This window comes from Rhinopithecus bieti, unplaced genomic scaffold (genome assembly GCF_001698545.2).
Source record: "Rhinopithecus bieti isolate Rb0 unplaced genomic scaffold, ASM169854v2 scaffold_16601, whole genome shotgun sequence".
NCBI classification, from domain to species: domain Eukaryota; kingdom Metazoa; phylum Chordata; class Mammalia; order Primates; family Cercopithecidae; genus Rhinopithecus; species Rhinopithecus bieti.
The window spans coordinates 1,236,282-1,255,337 of NW_016808732.1; the positions used below are offsets into that span (position 1 = coordinate 1,236,282).

General features: G+C 48.6%; 1 protein-coding gene across 2 annotated transcripts in view; it reads right to left on the reverse strand.

Annotated features, from left to right (window-relative positions):
- Positions 1-19,056, reverse strand: part of CRMP1 (collapsin response mediator protein 1) — a 71,660-nt gene that overhangs the window by 47,703 nt on the left and 4,901 nt on the right. Inside the window, exon 1 of one of the 2 annotated variants that reach the window (XM_017887094.1) lies at positions 18,625-19,010. The exons of the other annotated variant lie outside the window; for it this stretch is intronic. Within the exon in view, the coding sequence (XP_017742583.1) occupies positions 18,625-18,663 (39 nt within the window). The 5' untranslated portion in view covers positions 18,664-19,010. Of the gene's footprint in view, positions 1-18,624; positions 19,011-19,056 lie in introns of those variants that run through there. 2 annotated transcript variants of the gene reach the window in all.

Here is a 19,056-nt window from a genome sequence, read left to right on the forward strand (position 1 = left end):
AACCTTATTTACAGCCCTTGATAAAGATGACCAAACTCCTTTCCAAAAGGAGTGCCCCATTCTTTGCATGAAAACACTAAGCACTCTTGTTTATTATTAATATTTGTTAAATTTGTGTTCCTTTTCTTTTTTTCTTTTCTTCGAGACAGAGTCTTGCTCTGTCACCCAGGCTGGAGTAAAGTGGCATGATCATAGCTCACTGTATCAGGAGATTGAGCTTGCAGTAAGCCGAAATTGTGCCACTGTACTCCAGCAAGCGCAGAGCGAGACTCCGTCTCAAAAAAAAAAAAAAAAAAAAAAAAAAGTAAACTGACAAGAACAACCCACAGTAGGTGGTGCTCTGATAGCAGAGTCTCACTCAAGAACCTGGAGGCAAGTGGTGCATCTGGGAGGTGGTTCCATGGGCTGCAGGGAGGGTATCCTGTTCAATAAAGAGTGCATATTGACCTGGCTAGCACTGTGGGCAACTAGAGCTTGATCTTGCCAAGGCCATCTGAGGAAGTGCACAGAAGGCACTTCAGTGTTCCCCTGGACCAGGTCCCATGGTCTTATAGCATCGGCCACAATGCCCTGCAAGCCCAGAGAAGAAGAGTTTAACCCAAACTAAGGAATCAGAAACACATCACGCAGTCAGCTGCCCAAAGCTTCTGGCATCAGAATCATATTTCCCTCAGAGTGAAAGCCACGGGCAGCGAGACCCCAGTTCATCTGGAGTCCCAGGATCCTGGCAGTCTTCCTGCTCCTACTTCCTTTGGGCCCTGCTTGATGTTACTTATCTGAGTGCTGTCCCCTCAACTTGCCCTGTTTGGGACAACACATGCCACCATCCCACCAGCTGACCCTACATCCCTTACCCGTTGTATGTATTCACAGTACTTACAGCACATCTGGCAGACTATATATTTCTAGGTCTGTCTAAAATGTGACTTGCCGCACTGGAATCACAGCTTTGGCGTGTTACCCCATTGGCTGTGCGGGACACAACTCCCCAGGGGACGCATGACACAGGTGTTGGTGGGGACGGCACTGCCTGGAGTTTGCATAGCACTTGTCTTTACTAGACCGTGAGCTCCACGGAGGCACGGACTTTGTTTTCCTCACTGCTGCCTCTCCGGCATCTTGGACACAGCCAGGCTGGCTGGCTGGGTGACTGAACTGATTCTTGACAGATGAATGGGTGAAGATGGAGAGAAAGACGTCACAGCTGGGAGTGGAGGAAAAGCAGTGTGAAAAGGCACATCCTATTCTTCAGCAGGAGGGTCTCTGGAGGAAGATGCTTCAAGGTAAGTTGCTCCTAGGCCCCACAACCTATCTGTATCTCTAAAAGAGATGTGTGCATCCCCAGGGAGGAAACTCACCAAGCCCCTTGATGGCATTCTGGGACCAACGGGAAAAAGAGGCCCGGGCTCTGCACATCCAGGAAGCACCCACAAGCTGGCGTGCATGTTTCCCCGGCTCCAGAACAGGAAACATAAGTCACCAGCAGCTGGTGCATGGCTTCCGGAACACGGCCACCCTGCAGGCACCCATCTGCCTTGTCACATTTAATAGGGGGCTTTTCAGGCTCAGCCTGAAAGGTGGCATTTTAATGCACTGTGTGCCAGAAGATCGGCCCAACCTGCTATGCTCTTCCTAGAATCACATGGTGGAGCTCGTGTTCAAATCCACTCCCTCCCCAACTACCACTACCAGACACTGCAAGCAGGGGCACCCAGGGCTCCAAGCCCTTAGTGTCTCTCAGGTGCTGGTCTACTTCTGAAAAAATAAGCCTATAGGAAGCCAAGTGCTGATTCAACCTCGTCATGTTCTTTCTTAAAATTAGTAGTTCCTTTGCCTCTTAAACAAGCATTTTCAAAGCCATGTGCTTCAGAACTCAAGCTCAGAGAGACTTTAGTAGGTACGGGCCCAGACAGGGGTTCACCAGTGCCGTGAGTTTAGAAATCTCTAGGTTAAGGCTGGGTGCGGTGGCTCATGCCTGTAATCCCAGCACTTTGGGAGGCTGAGGCAGGCGGATCACAAGGTCAGGAGATCGAGATCGAGACCATCCTGGCTAACATGGTGAAACCCTGTCTCTACTAAAAATACAAAAAATTAGCTGGGCATGGTGGCGCATGCCTATAGTCGCAGCTACTTGGGAGGCTGAGGCAGGAGAATGGCGTGAACCCAGGAGGCGGAGTTTGCAGTGAGCCGAGATCGTACCACTGCACTCCAGCCTGGGTGACAGAGTGAGACTCCATCCCCCACCCCCACCAAAAAAAAAAAAAGAAATCTGTGGGTTAAGCGGAAGCAATGATGTCTTTATGACAGAACTTTTCAGATCCTTGCCTCTGCTGATATTTGATAAGGATATTCCAGAGGAGAATTGAGTTGATATCTTTTCCAAACTCAGGTCCCTTTGTGGTGTGGAAAATCTGAAGAGATACTTTCCCACAGAAGAGACCATAGGAAACTGGCTTTGAAGGAGTTACGTGCTTTGTGGCCATGTGCACTGAATGGTCCGTGCGGAATATTAGGTCTGATTCCACCTCGCATGGAAATGAGCTCCACAGACAGGTGTGACCTCCAAGTTCACACAACTAGTAAGGGTACAGCCTAGAGCCAAGGGTTCCTAACGGCCTGTCCAGCATTCCAGCCACCAAGCCATGCTTCTGTCCCATGTCTAAATATTCTCAAACTCTAGAATCCATGATACCTCATAAAAAGATAAAACTTAGAATACCCTCCACAAGTTCTAAGATCAACGGGCCTTGCCTTCTAAGGCTGCCTTTCTCATGCAGGAAATATGAGTGCACAGAACTGTATACCAAAAAATGTAAATGTTATATAATATATGTTTTTTAAATTAATAATACCAAATTCACACACTTACAAAAAAAAATACCGGTGCTATCTGTTGTCTCTCACACAATTACTGTGAGGGGAAAACAGCAGATGTGAACAATGGTATGCTCTGCATAAAAATTATTATGTAAAAACTAGGCTGGGTGCAGTGGCTCACACCTATAATCCCAGCACTTTGGGAGGCTGAGGTAGGTGGATCACCTGAGGTTAGGAGTTTGAGACCAGCCTGGTCAACATGACGAAACCCTGTCTCTACTAAAAATGCAAAAATTAGCCGGGCATGGTGGCAGGCACCTGTAATCCCAGCTACTCAGGAGGCTGAGGCAGGAGAATTGCTTGAACCCAGGAGGCGGAGGTTGCAGTGAGCTGAGATGGCACCACTGCAGTCCAGCCTGGGCAACAGAGCGAGACTCCATCTCAAAAAAAAATTATTATGTATAAACCTTGAAGAAATAAAGCATTTCATGAAAAACTCAGCCAAAGTCTAACAGCTGAATTGATTAGCTCGGCATGTCAGAGATGCCAGTTGGTTCCACGGCGACAGCAATGACCTAAAGCAAATCATGTTCTTGTGTCAGCACCGCTTAAAAGCAAAACGTCCACACTCAGACAGAGGTGGGTTTGGATCCTGACTCCACTTATTATCCACGTGGCTTACCAAGCCTCCGTTTCCTCGTCTATAAGATTGGGATAGCAAGCCCAACTAATTTTTGCATTTTTTTTAGATACGGGGTTTCACCACGTTGGCCAGGCTGGTCTCAAACTCCTAACCTCAGGTGATCCGCCCACCTCGGCCTCCCAAAGGCTCCTCTAGGCTCTGCATCCTAGGTATGTATTTGAAGTACTTCCTGAGCCCAGGTCTGGCAGGTGAACAGCTCATTTTTCACTCTCTGTCCTTTTCTGTGGCTAGAACTCCACACTATAAATCATTGTTTAAGGATGGGTGTAAGCAACTTAAATGCAGCTTGTGTCCTCAAGGGGTGCTCAGGCCAGTGAGGGAGGCTGAATCAACAGCCAGCCTTTGCCCCCAGTGTGGGAAGTGCAGAGGGCCACAGAGCACGGAGGCAGCCTCTACATCAACCCCGCTAAGGGAAAAGCATTCCCTCTGGGCTTGGAGGCTGAGTAGGTATTAGCCACACAGCAAAGGCAAAAAGGGATCCCGAGAGAGGGAAGCACATGGTGTATTAGTCTGTCCTCACAATGCCATAAGGAAATGCCTGAGACTGGGTAATTTATAAAGAAAAGAGGTTTCATTGGCTCATGGTTCTGCAGGCTGTCCAGGAAGCATGATGCTGGCATCTGCTCGGCTTCTGGGGAGGCCTCAGGAAACTTACAATCATGGTGGAAGGCAAAGTGGGCGGCAGAGGTGAGCACCTCACGTGGCCGAGCAGGAAGAAGAGAGAGACTGGGGAGGTGCCACATTTTTAAACAACAAGATCTTCTGAGAACTCACTCACTATCACGAGAACAGCACCAAAGGGGGAAATCTGCCCCAACGATTCAATCACCTCCCTCCAGACCCCACCTCCAATACTGGGCACTACAATTCAACCTGAGATTTGAGTGGGGACACAGATCCAGACCATATTCCACGGGGGAAGACACAGAGGTCAGAAGCAGCCTGGCGTGCCTGGGGGTCTGTAAGTGGTTTCCTTTGGCTGAAGGGTGACCTCAAAGCGGGGAACATGGAAAGGATTGCAGAAGCCAGATCTCAGGGACCCCAGTGCCATGTGTACAGGGGAGTCTGGGCTCCGTGGTGAAGGTCATGGAGGGGTTTTCATCAGGGAGGAACCGGAACATAGACACATTTCCAAGCTGAGACATCACATGAGCACTGGGTGGAAATGGAAGAAGTGGGAGAAATCATCTTTATCTTCTCCTCAAAGCTGGGATTCCCCAGTAAGAATAGGTGGCAGCCAAGTTTGCAGCAGGTATCAAAGGCCTTAACAATGTTCATGTCCTTTGACCCATAAATTTAATGCTGGGAATTTGTCCTCCAGAAAATGTCCAAAACAGGGTCAAAAAATGACACACAAAGATGTGATCCAGAATTAATTACAATGGCATAACCACACCAGTAATGAGGTATCATTCAGCTACTACAGCTACTAAAATATTTTCCAGGAAGTTTTAAGCACAAACAAAAGTGCTAGATAATAAAATGTAAGGAGAAAAAGCAAACTACAAAATTCTCTGTTAGGATTGCAAAAGGAAGTGGATCTGGAGTAATTGGCTTCCCCTACAGAGACTTTGGGGTCCACCCCCATGATCTAACCGCCAGTGTAATGCACAGCCCTCCCCCAATGTGCCTATTTCTCATTGAGGTGGACGCCTCTTCATGGCCAGGGGAGTTCTGCGTATTTCATCTCTATATCCTCAGGAACCAGCCAGGAATCTTACACAGTATTTAGCAGGTGTTTGCTGGGCAGGAGGGGAAGAGGGAGGCAACAGACGAGAGGCAAGGGAAGGAGAAAGTAGAAAGAGATAGTTTGAAAAGAGAGAGGGAGTGCAAAGGAGAGAAAAGGAAGATGAGATTAAAAAAAAGGATAAAGAGGAAATGAAAGACGGAAGGAGGAGGAAAGAAAGGAGAGAAGAGAGAAACAAAGGGAGAAAAGCATAGATGGACACATAACAAATCTCTCTTTTCTGCTTTTCAAATTCCTGAAAACCTAACCCCACTGGCTGGGAGAGAAGTCTGGCAAGTGCAAAGCCTGTACACTACAGATGATGCAGGAAGGCATCCTCATGAAGACTCTACCAAAACCCTGCTGGGCTGCAGTTGTGTTTCTACTGCCAAATATCTCATGAGTCAGAGGAGCAGCCAGGCAGGAGAAAGGGATTCTTCTCCAAACCTACTGTTATCTCCCATCCAGCCCCCACTGGGAGGAGAGAGCTGACAGTGGCAGGACTCTTTTGTTCTTTTCACAAACATTAAGCATTAGGTTGAGCTCTGCTTACAAAAACTAGCCCTTAAAGCTTCAGGCATTTTTATCCATAGAACAAAAAAACAAACAGCAGCAACCGCAGTCAGCCTCAGCTCAGAGGGGAGGTTCTGGACGACAGTGAATTTTCTGCATCACTATCTATTCCTGAGTGAGGCATTAAACCTCCATGGGTTCTGTTCTCCCTCCTGCAGAGTGGGAATAAATCTGTCATCTCCACCATGAAGGTGGCTGTCAGAAGGCATACAAAATCTATTAAGGTCTAGATTTCAGAAAAAAAAAAAAAAGAGATGGGATGCTATTCTTATCCAATCAACTTTTATCCAAAAATCACTGGTTTAGCAACCTTGGCTATCTGGAAAATAGCAGAGAACCAAAGCTGTTATTACAGTGACAGAGAAAAGACCATGGCTGTCATCAAGGAGGGGAAAATTGAGCTGAGTTCCAAAATATAAATAGGAGTTCAGAAATCTGGAAAAACTGGGAGAGGAGAAGGGAAACATCCCAGCCAAATAAACATTAGATACAGAGACACCATCTTCTGAAAGTTCCAGGTACTGTGGGTAGGTGAGGAACAGGTGGAGATTGGTGCTGTCCGCGGTCCTGAATTGACACCGGGCACAGAGACCGTGAGTTTTCTCCAAACCCTGATGCTGAAGACCCCTCAGCCCCCTGCCGCATCCAACCTTGTAGTTTCTTACTGCTTTTCTTTCTCAGCTTCTTAAAAAAGCTTCTTAAAACTAATGCTTGTTTCAAAAATTCTTCTTTTGGCCTTGCAGAGTCAAAATAATCATGATTTATGTTTCCAAGTGGACATCGCTGGCGTCAAGTACTTCTTGGTGTTGGTAAATGAAGACCCGACACTACTTCCAATACTTTAATTCTTCCACCCCAAGAAGTTGGGGTGAGGACAAGCAACTCCCATGACCCCCACGTGCTCCACTAGGGCAGTCATTGGAATCATGAACAGGCGGGTGCCAACATAGGGTCTCAGAGGCCACACAAATTCAGATGAGGTTGCCTGATTCCTCAGTGGGAAGGGCAGGAAAGCTCAGGGTAACTAAATGACCAGTCTCTTCTGGAAAGATGAGGAAACCCTTTCTTTCCAAAGAGCAAGCAGGGAAATGAGCCTCAAAAAGATCAAGGGAGCCCATTTTGTAGAAATGTGCTTATCCAAGCATTGAATGCAGGGGGAACGGCTTTCTTTTAGAACAAAGGAAATGTCAAGGTGGGTTTTGAAAGTTTTTAGTCCTTTGAAAACCACATAGTCATGACATTGAGGCTGACATTCGCAATTCAAAACTTCAAGATGATCGGTAGGCATACCCCCCGCCACCCCCCGCCCCCCGCTGAAAACTGACAGCATGACACCATGACCCAGCTGGTCCTCAAAATGCCCTGGAATTGCCTGCTAAAAATTCCCATCGGGGCTTTTATCAAGACATTCATTCACCAGATCTAGATTACAAGCCAGGAATTTACATTATTAACAAACATCCCCAGAAAATTTCAACACAGACCCTCTGTGGCAAGTCCTCACCCAAAGTGGGTGCAGTGCATCCCCCTGCTCCACTGACTGTGGGTGTGCTGCTCATGTGACCTGCTTTGGCTGGGGGTGCACCAGTCCGAGCACAAGCTTTAAGGGCCAGGTGGGTTCAGCCCTCCCTGACAGTCCACTCCCCTGCCATGAAAACCACAGGACCCAAGGAATGGCAGCCCCAAAATGAGAGGATATGAGGAGCACACCTGACCCCAACAGAAGACTGAAGACAAATCAAGCTGAGCCCTGCTGAGCACCTACCACCTACACACCCAATGCCATAAATAAATATTTGTTGCCATAAGGCACAGGCTCTAGGGGGATGCTTGTTAGGCAGCATCATTGCATCAAAGCGAATTAATACATTGGAAAAGTTCTGTGCTGGGAGTCACAGGGGTTGCTGCATGAGAGGTTTTATAGCTCAAATACGTCAAACTTCCATGGCTTGGTCCCTACCTTGAATAACCAGAGCCTTCCCCTTCAGCAAGCTCCCCACTCTGGCCTCCCTGAAACAGCAAATGCTGCCATCCCATTCAGCTGCACACTCATATGTATTCACAGAAACCATCCATTTGCCTTTGATTTTGCCTCTGGGGACAGCCTGTCAGCCAGTGGCCCTTTGCCACACTATCCAGGCATGCAACCCACGAAGTGGCAACTGGTATAAGCCTGAATCTAATTAACACACATTCGTTCCCCCTCTCATGGATAGGGGACAGTGTGGCTTTCCCCGCTTCATGAATGGAGATACAGGTGGTCCCCATGGACTGCAGGACTTTTTTTCCCGAGCTTATGCCTGTTTCCATGACAACTGCAGTTATAAGCACACAATTTCAGGTCCCATTGTACCAGCAGACTTTCAGGAAGCACTCCCTGATGGACTGAATATCTGATTTTAAAACAGCACTCCTCTTGTCACAACCCCAAGAGTGGGCCTGCACGCTGCATGGGGAAAGATGATGCTAGCTGCATGTATGATCGGTGACATGACCCATTTCTCTGTGTTCTGGTCTGTGCTTCTTGCTCTATAGAAAGAAATCTGGATAGAACTCCTTTGCCTTAAGAAGTGCACATTCCTTGAACTCATATTAAGGATCAGTTCTGCATTACATGGGTTTTCATTTTTAATTCTTAAATCACCTTAAAAGTGGGAATAAGTGTGACAAGTGAGGAAACTCAGAAGTAATTTGCTCAAGGTCACACAGCCAAAAGATGGTACAGCAGCTAGGATTTGAACCGAATTCCACCTGGCACCTATACAGAGACCACCCCACTGCCTCTCGGTGGTGAGACTAGTACAGTGTTCTCTTCAGTGTACCTAGCTGATGCATCTGAGCCTCATTTCCCCCCTCTGTAAAATACAGACAGGCAGCAATAGACTACCCTTATCTGTTCAGTGTTTATCAAGTACATACTCCAGGCCTTGCACCTCACCTGCCCTCTTGACATGATTATTGTGAATGTGGTCAAAAGTGGTTAAGGCAGATTAAAGGCCTCTGAAAACTGCACAAGGCTTTCTAGGGGAAAGACATTACATGCAGAGACCTATCACCTAATAAACATTGCCGATGCCTCCTGGGAGCCAGGTACTTATATTTAGTCTCTCATTGCATGCTCGTTTAACAAAGAGGCGATGTTTGGACATGAATGCAGAGGCCGGACTGCACCTAACGACATGGGTGCAGAGGGCAGACTACCTAGGCTCTTATGTGGTCCCACACCTCCAAACTGTGTCACATGGGTTAGTTCACCTCTCTGTGCTTCTGTTTCCCATCAAATGCAGAGGAAAATTTTGGATGTGAAATGAGTTAACCCATGGAGAGCACTTCACACAGTGCCTTATTTTTTTTTTTTTTAATCCTTGCAATGTGGGTTAACAGATCTCATCAAAATGCTCAGTTCCATTTTCAGCTTCTGTCTAATCTGTCCCACCCCAAGCCTAACTCTTTTTTAGATCTTGTTGCATCTACTCTGGAGCTGTTCTAATACCTACTTGCTGACTTTCACCTCCCAGTGCACTTGCCCCCAGTATGCCCTCGCCCCATCTCCCTGCCACATATCTTGTCCGCTCCATATGATAGGCAGAGTGACCTTTCTGAAATGCAAATCCAACCGTGTGTCGCCTCTCCTCAAAATCCTTCACCAGCTTGTCGTCATCTGTAGGACAAAACACACCTCCCAGGCTCTTCCTGGCCTCAGCCCTGCCCTCTCTTGGCCGCGCCCCACCACATCTATCTATGCCCCACACTCTGCCTCCCTAACTGCACCTTCACAACCTGTACCTTTGTCTATGGCCTCCCTGAAGCATGGATCTCTGGCCACATCTGCTCTGCTCATTGCTTTTCAACTCCTCAGTCACGTGCAGTGTCTTGAGTCCAGGATCACGAGGTCACTCCTTGGAGTTCCCACAACATGAGGCTTGCATCTCTGGTCAGCATTGGTTCATGACACTCATCTTCCAGCTCATTTTAATGTATCTTATTTCCCCCATGAGACTGAAATCCTTGGCATCGGAGACGGCAGCTTATTCCCACATAGCTTCTTAGCAGGGTGATCTTTGGCAAGATACTTAATCTCTGTTGGCTTCAGTTTCCTCATCTATAAATGGAACCCATCAAAATACCTACCTCACAAGATTACTTGAAATAATATGTAAAAGCACCCAATACACTGAACACTGGCCTATGAAGTCTAACATTCTATGCCAAATGCTCTAACATTCTATGCCAAATGCTCATGCATTTGAGGACTCAGGAAAAAGCTTTGATTGCTTTTATCAGCTTCCCAGAGGAGCTGATGGCCTTAGAAAGCCTTTAAACTAGTTTAAGAGGTCCCCATTAATTAAAGTTTTATTTGGATTGCTTTTTATTCTGCGCATTCAGAAATAAAATATAGCAAAAAAGAAATGAGATGAAAGGAAAGGAAAATGAAAGAAGGTAAAGGAAAACCTAACACCGTATACAGAACTCGTGCTAGAGGAGGAATAAAGAACTGGAGTGGTGTTGGAAAAGAGAAGGTCCTAAGTAATGGAGAAACATCTTCCAGTGCCTCTAGGAATAGCAGTGTGGAAGAAGAAATTTGGGAAGATTCTGAGAACAAAAGTAGGGTACGAGGCAGAATCCCACTCTACATAAAGAAGAGCTTTCCAACAACAGAGCTGTACAAGAGTAAAGCAGGTTGCCATGTAAAGTGGTAATCTCCCTGTCATTGGAGGTATGCAAAGACAGCATATTGGGAATTTCTGCACTGAGGGGAGAATGGTGGGGGCAGGGGAGAAGCAATAGACAGACAATTTTTCTTCCTCCTTAATTGTACAACACAAAATTTTACATAATTTAGAAGTTCCATTCAACTTTGAGGCTATAGAAATCAAACATTTGCTGAGATGTTATTAGACCTTAAGCCCTAAGGATTTATGGATATGGTATGATTTAAAAATACACGGCAACATAATTTGGGGGCAGGTTCAAAATTTCCTCAAATAGCCACCTTTTTGCCATATGCAATTCTGCATCAGATCCAATGAGTCTTCCCATGGAATTGACTCCAAGTTCCAACATCAGGTCATTATTCAGTCAAGGCCCTGGGGAGAGGGGAAGATGTGCAATGTGATGACTCTGCTTGTGTGTAAAAAGTACCTTTTGCAAAAGCTTCCTATTCCATGTGAAATGCAGTGAAGCCCATTACTAAACCAGATCTGCCCTCTCCCCATTGTCGAAGCACCACTTCAGAGGCCCCCACACCTTTTCTCTTTGAGCTCCAAACTCCTCATGCCACCTTCTTCTTCTGCGTAGTAACTACCTTCATGTTAAATCCACAGATAGGGCCTTGTTAAGGAAGACTAAACGCAGTTGTGGCTGAAACCTCATTCAGCAAGGAAGGCCACAATCTTGGCCCCATTCACTCACTCACACAGTGTGGCATCCCCGCTGTGAATCCCCAGTCTTCCTGAGGGGCTCCTGAGGAGAATCAGACAATTTCCCAGTCTTCCAAGTATCCATGGTCAAGTGGAGCAGATAGACATGAGCAACGAGCCAAAGTTACTGGAATCAAAGTGCTCGCCACCCCCAGCCCAGGAGGAGGGATCCTCTATGGATAATGGGCACAGCTGATACAAAGGCAGAGGGCTACACATGGTGTGCCAGGTCAAGGAGAATGCTCTGGATGCCTGAGACACAGGCCCAGAGAAGGAGTGGGGAACTGCAACCTCATATATCCACAGATGTTGCTTTCTTCCTTTTAGCTGCTTGCTCTTGTTTTCTAGACCAACTTCTCTATGAAGCATCCAAGATCCCACTCCACTTCCCAAACTACCAACACCAATTCAGAGTTGTTTCTTCTCAGAGCAAAGATATGATTTGGTCATTACAGCTCTCTAGGGCAATGGTTCTCAACCTTACTGTATTCACGACATACTTTCAAATCATATAAAATTTTGCAGCATTCTTGAAGGATTAAAGATCTAAAACTACACCAAGTATGTCTGCAACCATCACTATGCCCTCCCACTACCGTGTGACTGTGGCTGTCTTACAGGTCTATAGTAGCTGTGATTACACCTGGTTACTGTTCAGCACCATGGTGCTGTCCGCTGCCCTGACCATGTTCTTTTATATGCCCTCAGGGCAAAGTCCTCTGGTGTTCCTCTTCCATGGCAAGAGCTGACTTTTACTTACAGTAAATTAGACTCTATTCAACATCTCTCTGCTTGTGAATACTCAGGGCTCCACCTGCGAGAAGCTACAATAATTCATAAACTTGGTTGTAGTAAACATAAATTTTAAATGCTGATCAAAATTTAGCAGTACATCTGCAGAGAATTTTTTTCAGTACACCACTGTGCTCACAGCACATAGGCTGAGAACCACTGGGTGCTGAAATACCTTGCATTTTTCTGTCTTCTACCAATACCTTTTGTACATGGGCCCCTAATTTCTATCTCTGTCCCTTGCCTCTCACCCTCATTCCAATCTATTCCTTACTGTCCATTGAGACACCTCAATTTGGAGCTTGCTCCCAAATCCAGTTCAACTTAAGAACCAATGGTGGGATTTTTCTTCCAACTCAATCCCTGTGCTTCCTGACCACCTAAACCTCATCATCAGCTTCCACGGGTGTGTATTAGCATCTTTCACATGTCAGGACTTTTACATTTAATCCTCACATCTCCTCCACAAAGACTGACTTTGTGCTTCTCTCCCACTGATTTACAGCTTGATCATACAACTTGCTTTGGCCAGTACACTATCGGTAGATGTGAAATATGCTATATTTGAGTACAAGTTCTTAAAGATATTTCAGGTTGCTGCCAATCTCTTGTGCTTTTCTTCTCCTTCAGCCTGGGTCTCAAAGTGAGGAGATGCACAGAGCAGACTTTCACTACCCACCAGTAAACAGGGCAAAGTTACAGCCAACCCACAGCCCTCATGTAGCATGAGCAAAAAATAAGCGTATATTGTTGAGACCTTGGGTTGTGTGCTATGGAGCAAAGCTAATACACCATCCCATGGTAATAATAATAATAGCTAACCCACATTGCATTTACTATATGCAGGCAGTATTTTAAGCATCTTACACATATTAGGTCATTTAATTCTATGGGGAAAAAATCTTAGGAAATATCATTCTGATTTCCAAACATAAATCTGTACAGAGAAAATTGATGCATAGAAAGAATAAGTGACTTGTCCCAATTACACAGCTAGTAAGTAAAACAGCCAGGATTCAAAGCCAGATAGTCTGAGTTCAGAATCCACATTCCTACAAGCTGCTTTCATAATAACAGCCTCTTACCTCAAGAACTTCCAGTGTCTTCCTATTAACCACAGAAGAAGATCAGAGTGGCCTAGAACTTGGAACTGAATTATCTAATCCAACTCTCCCTGTCAAGAAAGGAATCTGAGGCCCAAGGAGAGAAAGTGACTTGGTCAACATCAAATAACCCATTCATATCTGAGACACACTTAGAACCCATGTCTTATTTCCATCCCCTTGGGTGTATTCTGCCTGATTTCCAAAACTTTATAGAATCCCCCCATGGCCCCACCCATTCACATGTATTTCCAGTTCTGCATCCTCTGATTCAGCTGTGTGAAATATTCCACCCACCTTGCATGCCCTTCCCTTCCCTCCACCAATCAAGTTCCTTAACACCTGGCTGATATCATCCTCCAAACCCCAAGAAGCCACCTCTCATTCCTTCTGCCAGGGCTGAATCATCTCTTCTCTGAATTCCTCTGACACCTGTGCCCTGTTCTGCAGCCTGCCTCCCTCCCTCCCTCCCTCCCTCTCTCCCTCCCTTTCTTCCTTTCTATCTTTCTCTTTCTTTCTTCTTCTTCTTTTTTTTTTTTTTTTTTTTTTTTTTTTTTTTTTTTTTTTTTTTTGAGAGAGTCTTGTTCTGTCACCCAGGCTGGAGTGCAGTGGCATGATCTCACCTCACTGCAACTTCTGCCTCCCAGGTTCAAGCAATTCTCCTGCCTCAGCCTCCCGAGTAGCTGGGATTACAGGTGCTCACCACCATGCCCAGCTAATTTTTGTATTTTTAGTAGAGACAGCGTTTCACCATGTTGGCCGGGCTGGTCTCAAACTCTTGACCTTAAGTGATCTGCCCACCTTGGCCTCCCAAAGTGCTGGGATTACAGGCACCCTTTAGTCTTTCTGAAGTTGTTTTATGTGCATGCACTTTGTTACTTAGATGGCAAGATCATTAAAGTCGGGGACACACACACACACACACACACATGCTTTCCCACCACACCTGCTGGTTAGCTACCATTCTGAATTTTCATTTCCTCAAAGACACAGCCTGAGTTTTCAGAATGGACCTATGACCATTTACTATGTGCCATGCACACTCATGCACACTCATGTACATTGTATTGTGTGTGCTCCATGTATTCAGTCTTGGCCATGTTCATTAGAATAAATGGGCATTCAGGGTTAAGGTGGCATAATTACGTCACTTTCACTTTTATGTCCCCTCTGAGACATTTTTAAGAACTTGGTTTAAACAAAATAATGTTTTCCCTAAAAATGGTCCACTTCTCCCTCTCTGATCATGACCTTGACATCATGAAGGGTGTTTGCTTCTCTGCCCTGGATGACAGATGCTCAGAGTCAGTAGTGGATGACTAATCATGGCCACTCCAGTGTCCTAATCACTGGCACATTTGTTCTGTCCTTCCTTAATCCTCAGTCCTGCTATTCGACTTCCATCTGATTTCACCATATGCATGACAAATCACTGTGGACATCTCAAATCCTTTGTGCAAAAAGGCAGGGAATAAACTGGGTATCTATAGATAGGCTGAATGCCACCCTTGAGAAAAAGCATAATAGGGCCTCACACGTTTTTTGTGTACTTGTAAATTAGAGCAACTATTCAGCCTGATGTGATTTTTACTCGATCTTTCTTTCCTGGTCATCTTCACTGCTTGATCAAACACACACACACACCCACACACACAAACACATTTACACACCAAAGGCATACACTTACATTTACATACAGACACACACTGGCACTCACACACACAACTATGCACACACACACACACACACACACACACAGGCAGTGGTTTTCCTAGCACGCAGACCAGCCCATCTACCCTCCCTGCTTGAACGTAAGCTCTCCTTCCTCCACTGGCCAATGAAGAACCTTTACAAGCCTCTGAATCTCTCTGAGCCTCAGTTTACTCTTTGGGAAAGAGGGGTGATCTACCTAGGCTGCCTTTCTCACAGTACGACGCATAGAACTAGGTGAGAGGTAATGGCAATTGTGCCGAATGCTCGGGCTAGAGCAAAAACACATGTGATCGGTACTCATGAAGCTTCATTTTTAACAATACTCTGTAATCGCTATGGTGGACACTCTTTACTCCTCTCACAACTAAGCAGGCCTCCCCTCTTCGGTGGCGCTATTAAGAGCCAACAGCTTCTGCAGGGCTAGGAAGCCATGTGCCTTTGTTTGCTCAGAGCCACACCCAGGATGCTCTACTCACTGCAGTGGGCACAAGAAGCCGCTTCAGCTAAGTTAATCCCCAACTGTGCCATTCATTAAAAGAAAAAAAAAAAAAGCCACGCATGAAAGAGAGCTTTATAAATATTTCAAACAGTCCTTGGGGCAGGAGCTAAGTATTTCCGCTTTTCACTCTTCATCTCTAACCGGCTACTATATTATCTCAGAAAAAGGCTGAGATGGAAAAAAGAGGAAGAAACCACCATCATCGTCAACATGAGCAGAACGATCAGCCTCCTTGCCTTTGCCCATGCTGTGTGCCCCTGCCAGTGATGCCCCTTCACCTCCCCCACTCTAGTTCCCACCTCTCCAGTCTTTGAACTCAATGGCAAAGCTACACCCTTATCCCCACTGTGCAGATGAGACAGCTGAGGCTCAGAGGGGCACAGGATGGTTCAGCAACAAGCAGGTGGGGACCTGGGGATGAAGCTGAGAGCTATGCCTGCTACTCCAGCACTTCTTCCCATGAACCACAATTGATCCTTTCTAAGCCCCCAGGCCTCTCCACAGGCCACACACCATCGCTATCAGAAACATCTCATCTGCCTTCATGATTTGATCTAACTATGCAGAGGTTGCCCTCGGAAGCAGAGGGTGGGCTCTCCCAACGCCGTCTTTCCTTCAGTTTCTCCAGCACACCAACTCCTTTGCCTCTGGGGCCCCATGGGCTACATGAAGAACCCCTCCCTCCTCTTGTGCCCTCTGCCTCCCCTAGGACCAGGCTGAACGTCCCTGCTGGGGCCTCCTTTGCCCCTCCATGTGATACTCTTAACACTTCACTACCATTTCAGGCTGAAATGTCAGCCTTGGCTAAGCTCTAGAAGGACCAGGGCAAACCCATTCATCTCCTTCGTACTGTTCCTGGCACCCAACACTGTGCTTGGCACGGCAGTCATTTGACAAGTTAATGCAAACCCATTAACAGCCAATGGGTTTGCTTTAACTTGTCAAATGACTACTATGGAGCAGGCTAAGGTGCAGCCATTTGAAAAGCCACAGTGCTCACCCATTTGTTACATGGCATTTAAGGCAGGGATCTGGTTCCTGTTACAACACGTGTATGTGTGTTATTAGCAAAAGGTCCTCAGGAAGATGAAAGGCCCTACCGTGAAGCCCCATAGAAGTGGATCCTCTCTGATTTGTTGAAGGTTTTGATTTGTTTAACGTCACAAACCCTTCTGGCTGATGTGAGCCAAATGAACACAAATGATCCTCATCAAGGCCCTCTTTCCCAGGAACTAAGCATAACTTACAGGAGCCTCTCTCCTTCCCATGCTCATTGAAACCACCTTTAGAGGCTGCTGGAACCACTCATTTGATTTCTCTTTACATACAAGCTGACTAATTGTTTCACATGAAGAACTAAAGCAGCAAGACCTGTCAGCAGATCTGAAGCCCTTATCATGCACCTAGCACACTAAACGCTTTGGCAGGGTCACCTAGAATGTTCAGGAGTCCTGTGAAGGGGCCTACATCGTACAGCAGAGCACTGAGGTTCAGAGGCATGGGACACCCAGCTCCATCGGCTGGAAAAGCCTAGGCATCTCCACTCCAGAGGGTGAGAGCCAGTAGGCCCGGTGACCACTTCAGCTTAGCAGACTGGGACTGCACACCTTCTAACGCAGCATCCCACAGACCTGCGTTGCAGGCCATCCTGTTAGGTTTCCACCTTGGAGACTGGGGACCTGAGAGCAGCAGAGACCTGCTGTGGGCACACAGCCTCAAACCCAGAGCTCTTAACTCCTGAGTCATTACATCACCCCTGACCCTATCACCTGCCTCAGTTCCCTTGGGAGGCAGGGTTAGAGGGTCCCAAGGCAGGGACTTGCTCAAATATCACCTGCCTTCTTCTCACATTGCCCAGGAGGGAGCAACCATACCTCTTCTGGTGATTCTCGACCAACTACAGTGTTTACGAATGGGCCACCTACACCTCTGTGTCTCAGAGGGCAGAGCTGAGGGACGGAGAAGAGGTAGTGACCACCCTCTGGATGGGGGCTTGGCAGAGGCCTGCTGGCAAGAGCTGAGGCTGGGCCCAGGAGGAATTTTCTAACTCAAGACTCGGCCCAGAGCTGGGGCGGATGCAGAACAGTGCAGGGGACGCAGGGGGCATGGGTTCCCTCCTGACCCTCTGGTGGAGGCCCTCAGCCCATGCTTCAGCCTCAGGGAGCTTTACATGGGTAATGCCACCGGCAAAGCCTTGTTGCCCCGATTCAAAGAAACAGGCCTGCAATACGGGACAGGCCACTGGTAGGTGAGTGGAAGTGTCAAATCCCTCCGCCTACCCAAGGCTGCCCTCTGGCAGGTGCCCTGCGACTGTCCAGGAGCCTGAATTTTGCATAAATGAGCAGGCTCAGTCTCCAGTAGTCAAACCTCAGGAGTCACCCTGGAAGATTCCACCACGCCCAGAATCCCAGAATCCCGCCTCCAGGCCCCGGGCTGCTCCTGCATACATGGGCTCCAGTGGTCCGCATCCCTCAGGAACAGTCAGGCTCCACGTTGATGCCAGGCAGGAACTGGCGCGGAGGGCCAGTTCCTGACCGCTGCGCCCTCAGCTCCCCACCCCGAGACAAAGCGTAAAGACGGGGGTTCCTTTGTTTCCGGCCACACCCAGGGACGCAGCCCTGCTGTTCTGCCTCCACCACCACCCCCACCCTCTCGCGGCCCAGCGTCGGCAGCATTAACCCTTCCCGGGCCGCAGCCACCAGCGTCGCCCCATTAGGTTATTTTTAGCTGCGGGGGGAGGTGGACCCAGCTTCCATCATGGCGCTGTCCCTAGGTCCCGACTTCCACTTCATCAGTAGGGGCGGGGAGCGGGGAGCGCTGGTTGATCTTTTTCCCTCCTCTGGCGGGGGAGGTACCCGGTTGTGAGGTGCATGGGCCGGACTGTGCGGGCGCCGAGCGAGGGAGGCTCAGTTCGCCCTCCCACCCCTGCGCGGGGCCTGTGGGGAGGGGGTTCGGACCCCGCCCCTCCCTCTTTTGTTCGGCTCCGCATCCTCCCTGTCCACGCCATCCTCTGGCACATCCCGTGGGGGGAGGGGGCGGCAAGCCCGCGGGGAGAGGGACTCCCGGCTCCAGCCCCGCCCCGCCACACGGGGCTCCCCACCCCATTGTCCCCAAAGGCTGGGGAGGGGCTGAAATGCTGAGACCGGCCCCGCCCCACCCGCGGCAACGCAGGAGGCCTCGGGGGCCGCCCCTGCCGGCGCCCCGTGGATCTGGACCCTGCCGGGTGCCCACCCCCAGCCCCGAAGGCCAGAGTGGGGCAGCGGGGCGGGGCCGCTTACCGTGATGTGCGGGATGCTCTTCTTGCCCTGGTACGACATGGCCCCCTCTGGCGCCCTCGGCCCGGCCGCTGACCTGCGGGGCTGTCTGAATCGGTCCGGCGCTCTCGGCCTCGCTCCCCGCGGGCGCGCTGACAAAGGCCCGGGAGGGATGGAGAGAGGGACGGAGGCTTGGCGCCCGTGGATGCCCACGCGCGGCTGCCCAGGCTGCTTGGCCCGCCCGCCGCCGCTCCGGCTGCCAGCACCGCCCGGCTCGGCGAGGAGGGCGGGAGAAGGAGGAGGGAGAGGCGAGGGCGGGAGGAGGGGGCTGCAGACAGCTCCTCCCGGCGGCGCGGAGCGGAGCCCGATTCGCCCCTCTCGGCTCGAACCAGGAAGCGCTTCCCTTCCGATCTCCCACTCCGCCCCGCCCCCCACCCGCCCAGCCCCGCCGACCCC